General features: G+C 39.4%; 1 protein-coding gene across 2 annotated transcripts in view; it reads right to left on the bottom strand.

The window, feature by feature from the left end:
* The window catches only part of IARS1 (isoleucyl-tRNA synthetase 1), an 86,092-nt gene that overhangs the window by 62,664 nt on the left and 10,166 nt on the right, over positions 1–13,262 (bottom strand). For both annotated transcript variants that reach the window (XM_058566100.1, XM_058566101.1), the window contains exons 5-7: positions 13,092–13,174; positions 9,358–9,475; positions 2,426–2,573 (exon numbers count right to left, since the gene is read on the bottom strand). In XM_058566100.1, the coding sequence (XP_058422083.1) occupies positions 2,426–2,573; positions 9,358–9,475; positions 13,092–13,174 (349 nt within the window). The remainder of the gene's footprint in view (positions 1–2,425; positions 2,574–9,357; positions 9,476–13,091; positions 13,175–13,262) is intronic.

The raw sequence follows: 13,262 nt of genomic DNA, 5'->3' as shown, positions 1-13,262 counted from the left end.
GACACTGACAAATTGCCCTACAAAAACTTAGGCTAATTTAAACTCCACCTGTAAAGTATGATATACTCAAGAGTTTACTACAGCCTATGTCATATATTCAGTTCACTATTAGAAAAATGACTCTATGGATCATTTTGAAGGCCTGTGCAATTCACTGAAAAACTGCTACAAATGTGCTACAATGCTTCCACTCACCAGCTCTGACCTCAAAGGAACTTTGTTATAAGTGGAGTCTACATTTTCTAAATAAAACTCAGGACACACAGTCCGACAAGTACAAGAGTCGTATGCAGGCAGAGGAGTGCATGATTGAAATCTTGGCCAGATGGCCCCTAAGGCCTTCAGGCTCTTTACACAATGGCCATATCCCATGGGTGACATGGGGAACCTATACAGATAGGACTGCACCTGCCCGGAGAAGCAGCTGCAGACACCCGAGCCAGGGCTTGCCTGGACAACAGCGCTTTCCCAGCAGATATCAATAGAAACCAACTCTTGGTCCTATCCACTCCCAAGGCACAACTAAAGAATAATAAAAATACCTGTTTTCTGACTCCCAATCCTCTCCTATTCCTCTAAATATTTTTCCCTTGCCAGCACAAGCTATTGTGAATCAAGTTAACTGTCTTGTAAGATGGATTTTATTTTTCTGGCTATGAGTTTTTCTTTTCTTTTCCTGGCTTCTCTCCTCCTTCCATAAACTATCAAAACGTGAAAGTAGCAAGCTTCTTTTTTCATATAACCCTCTATGGAAAGGGCCTCATTGAGACTATGGTTAACTTCTTACCAGGGAATATCTGAAAGGCACAAAGTTCTCAAGTTCTGGGACCGATCTTGTGATTTATAATAAGAAATATATATTTGGTCTTCATCTCCATTCCTGGCAGAGCTCCTAAAACCCTTGGAATGTCCTAAGTGTTGGGAACCATAAAGGTGCCTTTTGTTATGTTAATGAGGTGACTTTTGGAAAGCCCCTTGGTAACTTAAGGATGGGGGCTGGTTGCCAGGGTAACCAACCACATGATTACAGGGTTGGAACCTTCACACACACACCCCTCTCCCCCACCTCTATGGAGAGAGGGGTTGGAGACTGTGTTCAATCATCAATGGCCAATGATTCAATCAACCATGCCTATGTAATAAGGCCTCCATAAAAACTCCAAAGGATGGAGTTCGGAGGGCTTCTGGATTAGTGAACACAATGCCATGAGGAAGATCCACTCCAGTTCTATAGGGACTGAAGCTCCTGTGCTCAGGACCCTTCCAGACATTGCCTTATATACTTCCTCATCTGGCTGTTCTTCTGTATCCTTTATAATGTTCTTTTATGATAAATCGGTAAAGTAGTAAGTACAATGTTTCTCTGAGTTCTGTGAGCTGCTCTAGCAAAGTAATGGAACCCAAGGAGGGGGTCGTAGGTCAGTCAGAAGCACAGGTGACAACTGGACTTGCAATTGGCATCTGAGGTGGGAATGTGGTGGTGGGGGCAGTCCTTGTAGGACTGAGCCCTTAACCTGTGGCATCTGACACTAACTGCAGACAGCTAGTATCTGAATTAATTGCTTGGTGATATTGAAAAAATACACACCTGAGATTCCTAATGACGATAAGATACCACCTCTCTAAAGCACTGGTTCTTCATCTGTAATAAGGGCATGATGTGTAAAAATATATTACAGGGGCCAGCCCAGTGGCGTAGCGGTTGGGTTCGTGGGCTCCGCTTCGGCAGCCCAGGGTTCTCGGGTTCGGATCCCAGGCGCAGACCAATGCACTGCTTGTCAAGCCACGCTGTGGTAGGGTCCCATGTAAAGTGGAGGAAGATGCTCACGGATGTTAGCCCAGGGCCAATCCTCCTCAGCAAAAAGAGGAGGACAGGCAACGAATGTTAGCTTAGGGCTAACCTTCCTCACACACACAAAAAATGTATTATAATCTTAAAATTATAAGGAATTTTTACTTTTTATATCTTTATTTTATTTTTGTGTGTTATTTTTTCAATCAGAAATGAAAAAAAAACTTTTCTAGAAGGTATTTTTCTGACTAAGTCTAACGCTTTTTCAAAGACTTCTCTTTTTACTCTAATAAGAAATGTAAGCTTTGGGGCCAGCCCAGTGGTGCAAGCGGTTAAGTGCGCGCTCCGCTGCGGCGGCCCTGGGTTCACCGGTTTGGATCCCGGGCGCACACTGATGCACTGCTTGTCAGGCCATGCTGTGGGGGTGTCCCATATGAAGTGGAGGAAGATGGGCATGGATGTTAGCCCAGGGCCAGTCATCCTCAGCAAAAAGAGGAGGATTGGCAGATGTTAGCTCAGGGCCGATCTTCCTCACCAAAAAAAGAAAAAAGAAATGTATGCTTTCACTCTTTCCCAAAATATGTTAAAATTATCTTATCCATATTTGTCATAAGTAACCAGGCTCATACTTACCTTTGATCTTCACATACTGCATATCTGGATTAACACACAGGGCAAGGTTACTAGGTAGAGTCCAGGGAGTGGTTGTCCAAGCAACTAGAGATACATTTTCATCTTCCTCCAAAGGGAAAGTTACAAATACTGAAGGATCTTGAACATCCTGAAATAAAATGAGATAAAGTATTCTTTTACAAGAATGTAAGAAAAAGGAACTGAACTTAAAGAATAAAATAAAACAATTTTCAGAATAAACAGAGCTTTACAAAAAACATGTGCCTCATTTATAAAAAGAAAATACAACACAAGAAATTCCAAATATATTTTTTTTATATACTTAAAAAAATGTTTTGGGCCAGCCCCGTGGCGTAGTGGTTAAGTTAGGCAAGTTCCACTTTGGTGGCCCAGGTTCATGGGTTCAAATCCCAGGCATGGACCTACAGCACTCATCAGCCATGTTGTGGTGGCGACTCATACAAAATAGAGGAAGACTGGCAAAGATGTTAGTTCAGGGCTAATCTTCCTCAAGCAAAAAAAGAGGAAGATTGGTGGCAGATGTTAGCTCAGGGCGAATCTTCCTCAGCAAAAAAAAAACAGAAGAAAAAAAATGTTTTAATTACTGTAGTAGCCACAAATAAAACATTTGAAGTGTATCAAGAGGGATACACAATGGAGGTTTCACTATTATGATTTATTTTATAATAAAAGTCCATAAAGAGTTAGGTCAACAAAATAACACCATATACTTGAAATTGTAATATGCCAATATTAATTCAGTTCATTAAATAAATGATTGGCTTCATCTCTATGGCAATCTTTCAATATGAAAATATAAGGGATTTAAAAATATTTAATAAATAAATAGCCTCAAAGCAGAAAAGCTCATTCCCCAACACAAACCCACTGCATTCTAAATAAAGTGAGAAAAAGGGGTTCTCCAAACATGGTCTTATTCACATACAAAGCATGAGACAACCTGAAATGAGGGCACTACAAGCACACTGGCCTGTGCTCCTCAATGCCAGTGTCACGAAACGCAAAGATGAGGACTGTTTGAAGGAGCTGGAGACACAGCGGCTGAATGAAACACATAATCTAGCATTTTCTTTTGCTAAAAAGGGCAAATAGGTCCCAATAATTTGGGACCATTAGGAGAATAAGGTCTATACATTAGAGGATAATATTGTATCATTGCTGATTCCCTAATTTCAATTACTTAAGAGAACAGTATTGATTTTAAGAAATATGTACTTAAGTATTTAGAGGAAAAGAGATGTCAGGTCTGCAACGTACTCTCCAAGGGTCCTGCGCCACCCCACCCCTTAAAAAGAGAGGGAAGGATAAAGCAAATATGGTAAAAGGTTAACATTTAGGAAATCTCATTGAAGGGTATGTGAGAATTCTTTTCAACTTTTCAGTAAGTCTGAAATTATGTCAAAAATTAAAAACAAAACCAAAAAAACCATAATACACAATCATAGAATGACTAAAGTGAAAGAAAATGCTAAGTGTGGGCAAGGATGCAGAGAAATCAGTACTGTCTAGTAAGAGCATAAATCAGTATAACCACTTGGGAGAACTCTGTGCTAGTACCTACTAAAATGGGAGGCAGCAAACCATGGTCCATGGGCCAAACCTGGCCGTCACCTGCTTCCATACTGCCAGAGTGCTAGAATGGTTTTGACAGAGTTAAGTACTCGCAACAGAGACCATCTGGTCCACAAAGCCTAAAATATTTACTATCGGGCCCTTTACAGAATTTGCCAACTTCTGTACTAGAGTTAAATGTGAGTGTAAGATAATAGAAAATATAGACTGGTGTCTGCCCCCCGTTCCTGGTACAGAGCTCCTAAAACCCCTGTAATTCCCTAAGTGATAAGAACACCAGGAGCATCTCTTGTTCTAATGTTGGTCTCTACTCCTGGTTCCTGACATAGGGCTCCTGAAACCCTTGTAATTTCTTGGGTGACAAGGATGTCTTTTGTTCTAATGGGGCAACTCTAGGTGGGCTCCTGGATGGGGGGTGGTCACCAGAAAGACCAAGCCATGATTAGAAGCTTGGAATTTTCAGCTCTGCCTCCTATTCTCTCAAGAAGGGAGAAGGGCTGAAAACAGAGTTAATGATTGATCATGCCTACATGATGAAGCCAGCCTCCATAAAATCGCAAAAGTGTGGCGTTTAGAGAACTTCTGGGTACGTGAACATGTGGAGGTGCTGGGAGAGTGGCATGTCTGGAGAGGGCATGGAAGCTCTGGGCCCCTTCCCATATACCTTGCCCTACACACCTCTTCCATCTGGCTGTTCATCTGTATCCTTTATCACATCCTTTTATAATAAACTGGTGAACATAAGTAAGTGTTTCCTTGAGTTCTGTGAGCCACTCTAGCAAATGATTCAAACCCAAGGAGGAGGTCGTTGGAGCCTCCAACCTATAGCTGGTCGGTCAGAAGCACCAGTGACAACCTGGGCTTGAGACTGGCATCTGAAGTGTGTGCATGGTGGGGAGGGGGAGCCTTGTGGGACTGAACCCTTCCCTGTGGGATCGGATGCTAACTCCGGGTAGATAGTGTCAGAATTGAGTTAAATTGTAGGACACCTAGCTGATGTCCCAAAGAATTGCTTGGCGTAAGGAAAAACCTCCACACATTTGGCGACCAGAAGTGTGAGTGTTCTGTGTGACTAGCAAAGGAGACACACAACAAAGAAACACACACTAGGGAAGAATTGGGTTTTTCCCTACATAGGAAATAAAAAAAGCCTGAGTTTTTCCTTTATAGTAAGTATACCCTATGACTCCACAATTCCACCCCTGGGTATGTAACCAAGAAAAATGTGTATATATGCTCCCTAAAAGACAAGTTGTAGAATGTCCACAGTAGCACTATTGATAAGAGCCCAAGACTGGAAATTACCCAAATGCCCTTCACAGTAGAATGGATAAACAAATACTAAACAGTAGTTAAAATGATGATCTACAACTACACACAATATGGATGACTTTCACAAACATAATCTTGAGCCCGAGAAGCCAGACATGAAACAGAACACACTGTACAATTCCATTCACAGACAGTACAGAATCAGCAAACAAATCAATCTTGTTGGAAGTGAGGGACAGTGGTTACTGTAAGGCGGTCGGGTGGCTATCATGAAGGGACCATGAGAAGGGAGAGCTTTTGGTAAGTTGCTAAGGTTCTTTTTTACTTTGTCTGAGTGTTGGCTTCATGGATGTATGCACTCTGTGCAAGCAGATGGAGGAGAAAAAAAATGCTGTCTCATCATTAAACCAGGCAATAGGTACTAAGATATAAAAAATATTAATTTTAGTATGTACACTAATGAATGTAAAAAAATAAAAATAAAAAAACCACTAAAGGGAAACCTAAATAAAACATTAATAGTGACTGCATTTGGGTACTGGGATTACAAATTTTTTCTCCTTCTTTATACCTTCTATGGTTTCCAAATTTTCCACAATGAGCATGGAACTCCATAAATAATCAAGGAACTCCATAAATAATCAAATCGACCAGACTCCTAAAAACTAAAAATTTAGATAACATAAAAAAAAATAAATATGTTTATATCCATAAGCTGGTTTACCTTTTGGAATAGTTGGAAGGACTTTCTCCTGTAACTCAATTTACTTCCGCAAGAAGCTTGCCTCTTTCCCAGTAAGATTTATTTACTCATTGAAGAGCAAACTTTTGAAAACTCTAGGAACTGACAAGCCATTATGGGGGTCTAATATATAACAAGTTAGTTGCCAAAGAAAACTTCAGCCTAAGTACACAAGGATTTATATTAAAAAATGTTCCTAGCAACGCTGTCTGTTCCCATTGAGAAAAAAAAGACAAGGGCTACCTCCCTCAAAACAACTCAAATATCTATCAAAAGAATGCATAAATAAATCGTAATCTATTTGTTATATAAAACATTATACAGCAGTTAAAAATAAACTTAGAGCAACACACATCAATAAGAAGAATCTTTAAAACATAATGTTTAGTATAAAAGGCAAGGTACAGAATAAGTACAGTGGGTGATATTTAAAAAACATGGCATAGTGGTTAAGTTCCCATGTTGCACTTCAGTGGCCCAGGGTTTGCAGGTTCAGATCCCAGGCTCGGACCTATGCACTACTCACCAAGCCATGCTGTGGAGGCGTCCCATATAAAGTAGAGGAAGATGGGCATGGATGTTAGCCCAGGGCCAATCTTCCTCAGCAAAAAGAGGAGGACTGGCATGGATGTTAGCTCAGGGCTAATCCTCACACACACACAAAAAAACATGCACAAAAATGCTATATACTGTTTATGGATACTTATGTAGATAGTAAAAGTGTAAAAATATGCATGGGGGAAAGAAACAAAGTGGTCACCTGTCAGGATGTAAGAAAGGAAATGGAAAGAGAAATGTGCTGTAAATAAATAAATTGTGCTATATTTCCCTACACAGAAATTAGAACCAAAGATCCACAAGTACACTTAACATGGATGACTGTTCCAAACATAATGTTGAGTGAAAAAAGCCAGATACAAAAGAATACATAGTGGATCTTTCCATTTCTACAAAATACAAAAATAGGGCCGGCCCCGTGGCTTAGCGGTTAAGTGTGCGCTCTGGCGGCCGGGGTTCGGATCCCGGGCGTGCACCGATGCACCGCCTCTCCCGCCATGCTGAGGCCAAGTCCCACATACAGCAACTGGAAGGATGTGCAACTATGGCATACAACTATCTAATGGGGCTTTGGGAAAAAGAAAAAAAAAAGGAGGAGGATTGGCAATAGATGTTAGCTCAGAGCCAGTCTTCCTCAGCAAAAAGAGGAGGATTAGCATGGATGTTAGCTCAGGGCTGATCTTCCTCACACACACACACACAAAAAAAGCCAAAACTAGTCAACTGTTATCTATAATATTTGCTGTACTCAAAAAAAAGATGCATTTATTGGAACCCATCAAATAGTACACTTTAGATTTGTGCATTTAACTGTATATAAATTTTAACCTCTCCCCTCCAAAACCACAAACAAATACTGACCTCCCTTCATGACATACATGCTGAAGGAAAAAAACAAACACAAAAATGAAGTGCCAATTTCTATAAAATATAAAGGACAGAAAAAATGTTAAATTAGACCATGGAGATGTAACCAGCAAAATTCAGATTCTGGGAAATGCCTGTCTCCTAAACAATGATTTGCAAGGAAAAATGAAAAAAGACAGAAAGAGAAATGGAGACCTACAGATTAAAACAGAGCTAAAAGACAACTATCACCATGTATGAATCCTCCTTAGATCCTGATTCAAAAAAAACAAAAAATAATTAAAAATAACCCAAGGGAATGAAGGGTATGATATTTATGAGACAAACAGAAATGTAAACACTGATGATATCTAGGAATTAAACAATTATAGGATATTTAAAATTAAAGCTATTAAAGATGATTGATGATGACCTTTTTTAGTGTGATAATGGTACTATGGTAAAGCTAAAAAAAAAAAGATAAAAAAAGATTTCTATCTATTAAAGACATATAATAGATTATTTATTGATAAAATGTTTCAAAATTTGCTTTGAAAAAGGGCCTGGGAGAAGTGAGTGGGAGTGTGTGCAGATAGGGCAGGATTGGCTATAGGTCACCGGTTGTTGGGGATATGTGACAAGCACGTGGGAGTTAATTACATGCTTCTGTGTATTTTTGCCTATGCCTGAAATTCTCCACGTTAAAGAGTTTTTAAAAAGTAAGCAAATACAGCAATAGACTAAGATTTCACAAAGCTAAGCCTTTGGTAACCAAGTGCTTAGTATATTATTTTCTACATTTTTATGTGCTTAAAATATTTTATTAAAAATAAACAACATAACATGAGCACTATCACAGAAGGGTATTTAGGAGAAAACAGGAATCATCACACCCACCTCACAAGGATTTGCAAAAATCAAATGGGATATATAAAAGCATTCTATAACACGAAGAGTGCTTTTGAAATGCAAGTTTTAATAATATAATTTCCAAACCTGAGCCACAAAATAAGAACTCCAAACAAATCAATGTCCTTTAAAAACAGAGAGGGTCAGATAAACTCTCAGAAATGAAAACCCCTCTTGAATATACACGCATGGGAACAGTTCATGTTTCAGAAGACTTACTGTCTTTACTATGTCTAGACAAGGTAAAGCAGGAAGCTTTGTAAACATCAGACACGTCTAAACGCTTCCATCATACCAACCATGGTATGATGGAAGCAAGTTATTCCACTCATCAGAGAAAAGATCATAATGCTGTTCACCAATCCCAAATGAGATTTTCTTCCGAATACTGTTTTTTTTTAAATTTTTTTTTTTAAATTTTTATTTATTTATTTTTCCCCCAAAGCCCCAGTAGATAGTCGTCTGTCATAGTTGCACATCCTTCTAGTTGCTGTATGTGGGACGCGGCCTCAGCATGGCCGGAGAAGCGGTGCGTCGGTGCGAGCCCGGGATCCGAACCCGGGCTGCCAGCATCAGAGCGCACGCACTTAACCGCTAAGCCACGGGGCCGGCCCTCTTCCGAATACTTTTAACAAATAAATGATATTAGGAGGTCCAGATGAGGCATAAAATCACTCAAACCAATAACTCTTACGAAACAGTGACTGGAGGGAAACAGGGCAGAGCTAGACTTGTTAACCAAAGAGAGGCACAAAAATATGGTCAAAACAAGCAAAACCTATCACATTAAGACACATCATTCACAAATCTCATGGGGGAAAAAAAAATCCCTCATTTTTAATTTTAACAGGGCCTCAGTTCAGTGACAGGCAACATCACCAGCGCTCAGGAAGAAATGGTCAAACAGACTGACTTCCCAGGCTAACATTCCACACCGGGACGAGTTGTCGTGATTACTACAACCATTTAACTTGCATGTACGTAACTTAATGACCAATGATGTCTCACATACCTTGTAATTCTGGTGAGATTCGAAGTTGGAAAGTGGAGTATTGCACGCGGTGGAGAAGGGCATGACTTTCACACCTCTATAAACAAGGCCTTTATCATACAGTTGTTTGAAGACCCACCTAGCAAGTACAGAGGTGAAGATTTACCACAACTATCTACCCAAAATTCTGCTTCCCCAAACACAAATGTTTATGTCAGTTTCTGTTTACAGAGTTCCTGTCAGCCAAAGAAGTGGAAACAGTGTCTCTTAACTGGAGACTATCTGGTAAATTACAAAGGATCAGTATAATGAGACATAACAGAGACATTAAAAGCGCTAATATGTGTTGACATGGAAAGATGTCCATGACATGACGTTGACTGAGAAAAGCAACTACACCATATTGTACAAAGAGGTACCAATTACGTAAAACTGTACATATCAGTATACATATTTACATTTTTTAGAGATGCTGAAAAAAAAGATTTTCATCAATATGTTAGCTATGGTTAGGATTTCAGAGTTTTCGTTTTTCTTAATAGTTTTTTGGTGTATTGCTAAAACTTCACTATAATGGGCAGTTTTACAAAGGGAATTTAAAAAGTATAAACATTAGGATTAGGATACATATCACTCCTACAGTTAGTCAAAAACTTCCATTAAACATTCAAATGTTGCTTTAAGCTAAATGTACCAAGATACTGCAAATGTCAATGGCAACAGTCATCCCAGGTTCTCCTGTGGTGACTACTCACCTCTCCCAACTGAATACCAAAATGCACTGGTGGGAACCCTTATTTAATTCTGCCCTTATATAATTCGTCTTTACAGCCCAATTCCTAAGTGCCTGGCACAATAAATGAATTCAACTTTCTCCCATTTGCTAAATATTTTTATGAAAAAATGTGCATACTTTTTCATGGCATTCGTTAGGCTTTAAATAAAGCTTAAAAAGTGATGTTTTGAGCCAGCCCGGGCGGTCTAGTGGTTAAAGTTTGGCACGCTCTGCTTCGGAGGCCCAGGTTCGGTTCCCAGGCACAGAACCACACCACTTGTCTGTCAGTAGCCATGCTGTGACGGCAGCTCACATAGAACTAGAGGAGTTACAACTAGAATATACAACTATGTATCAGGACTTGGGAGAGGAAAAAAAAATGAGAGGAAGATTGGCAACAGATGTTAGCTCAGGGTGAATCTTTCCCAGCAAAAAAATTTTAAAAAGTGATGTTTTATAACAAATTTCCCAAGTTTAAACTCAATCTTATTATATACTTTGATGCAAGGACATTCACAGGAGGCTAGAGGAAGAGTATTAGATTCACTATCATGAGACCCAGTTTCAAGCCCAAGAGCCATAAAATTAGCTGTGTGATCTCACGCACGTCACAACCACTTTCTTCACTTCAGAGTCCTAACCCAATCCACAGGACTCTCTGGATCATCTGGGAAAATTCATGTGGAAGCACTTTATATACTCAAAAGCACTAACTCAATCTAAATGATCACCATTATTAATGTTATCATTATTAAAGATATCTCCTATAATTTTTTATATTCACCCTACGTCTATGTGCCTTATTTACATGTCAACAGGTTCCTCAGGAATAACTACCATTCTAATAGCAAGAGGCCTTAAAAATTGTTTTCCCCTGATTCCAGGATGTTTTATGTAAATTAAGAAGTATGATATAGAGCTGAATTGTCCAACACGGTAGGCACTAGCCACAAGTGCTCATTTAAATTTAAATTCATTAAAATTAGAAATTCAGTTTCTCAGTCATATTAGCCACGTTTAAGTCCTCAATAGCCCTGATCTAGAGCATAAATAGTACCTTCTTTTTCAGATGTTTAACACGTCTGGTTTTTAGATGTTCTAATCATGAGAACTCCAGCTGCTCAGTGAATGAGAAGCCCCCTGTCCAAAGTCTCTGGCATGTTAGAGAATGTGACCAGCTTCCACTCCTGGATACACAGGTCTGCAGATGCACCCACAGGAGCATGTCAGAGTCAGAGGGTCTGAGAACTGCTCCAAGGCATCCAGCTCCTCAAAGCCAAAGGACATGTGCTAAGCATGTTCAATAGATCTTACTAAGAGAAATGTGAGCAGGTAGATAAGAAGGCAATAAGAGCCACGAGTACCTACAATGCAGCACAAAGAAAGTGCATCCTACAAAATAGCTTTGCAACTCATGTGTAATTAAGCATAATTTATTAAAAGTAGTACTTCCTCAAGGCTTGAGTTTTGCACACAGGGCATTTTTCAACCGTAATAATGGTGCCTGTTTGCCCATTAATGATAAGTAATGATTGTCAGACTACTGTAGGATTCTCAAGTTAAATCACCTATCAAGACTAAGACTAGCATTGCAACAGTGACTTATAATATTAAAAAGAAGTAAAATTCTTTTTGAAACTGTTATAAAACAGTGACTGCACTATACAACTTGTCTTAGTATAAAATTCAAGCACATAATCTCTCTTTTTTTTTTCTCCCTGAGGAAGCTTCCCCTGAGCTAACATCTGTTGACAATCTACCTCTTTTTGTTTTTTTGTGAGGAGATCAGCCCTGTGCTAACATCTGCCAATCTTCCTCTTTTTTTTGCTGAGGAAGACTGGCCCTGGGCTAACATCTGTGCCCATCTTCCTCCACTTTATATGGGATGCTGCCACAGCATGACTTGCCAAGCAGTGCGTCGGTGCGCGCCCAGGGTCCGAACTGGCAAACCCCGGGCCGCTGCAGCAGAGCGCGCGCACTTAACCACTTGCGCCACCGGGCCAGCCCCTCTTACTCTTTTTTTTGTGCTGAGGAAGATTCGCTCTGAACTAACATTTGTTGCCAATCTTCCTCTATTTCATATGTGAGCTGCTGCCATAGCACGGCCACTGACAGACAAGTGGTGTAGGTTCAAGCCTGGGAACCGAACTCAGGCTGCAGAAGCGAAGCATGCTGAACTTAACCACTAGGCCACCAGGGCTGGCCCCATAATCTCTTAAACTTAATTCCTTAAAAAAAACAAAACCAAAACTTTTGAAACCTAATTTTCCCTAAATTTGTTACCAATTAATTTGGCAAAAAAACTAACTGACATCAGGCCATTTATAGTCTTTATTTATTCTACTTAGTGTGAACAATTATATGTTCTGATGCTGAAATGCTCATGTATTTGATTACAGGTTGCTGCTCAATATGCTGGGGCCATTACATACCACAGAACATATGCATATTCTGTTATCTTTCTAGAATCAGAAATTTTCTAAATTCAATAGTAAATCTAGGAGTGGAAGGGATGAATAGGTGGAACACAGAAAATTTTTAGGGCAGTGAAAATATGCTACATGATACTAGAATGATGGATATATGTCATTACACATTTGTCCAAGCCCATAGAATGTACAACAAGAGTGACCCCTAATATAAACCATGGACTTTGCGTGATGATGATGTGTCAATGTAGGTTCATCAGTTGTGACAAATGTACCACTCTGGTGGGGAATGTTGATAATTGGGGAGGCTATGCAGTATGGGGGCACAGGGTATATGAGAAATCTCTGTACCTTCCTTTCAATTTTGCTGTAAACCTAAAAATGCTCTACAAAAAACTAAATCTTTAAAAACAAAAACAAAACAAATCCATCCCCCAAAATTTCACATAAATAATTGTGGACCTGAAAACAAACTGACTCATATTAGAGCATCTCTCCACTAACCAATATAACACTATATTCCTTATATTTACAGTTGCAAATAAACCTACCAGACAGATTCCATGAATTGTGGATACAGAGTTTTGTAGTCATTGTCAAAGTCAATCCATCGACCAAGTCTGGTAACAATAGACTTTAAAAATATAAATATTAGAGTTATTAGACAATGATATTTGTTATCATACACCAATGTGTTTTGCTTCTATTATCACCACATACAA

Source organism: Diceros bicornis, chromosome 22, assembly GCF_020826845.1.
Source record: "Diceros bicornis minor isolate mBicDic1 chromosome 22, mDicBic1.mat.cur, whole genome shotgun sequence".
Taxonomy (NCBI): Eukaryota; Metazoa; Chordata; class Mammalia; order Perissodactyla; family Rhinocerotidae; genus Diceros; species Diceros bicornis.
This window is presented reverse-complemented; position numbering and strand designations above follow the sequence as displayed.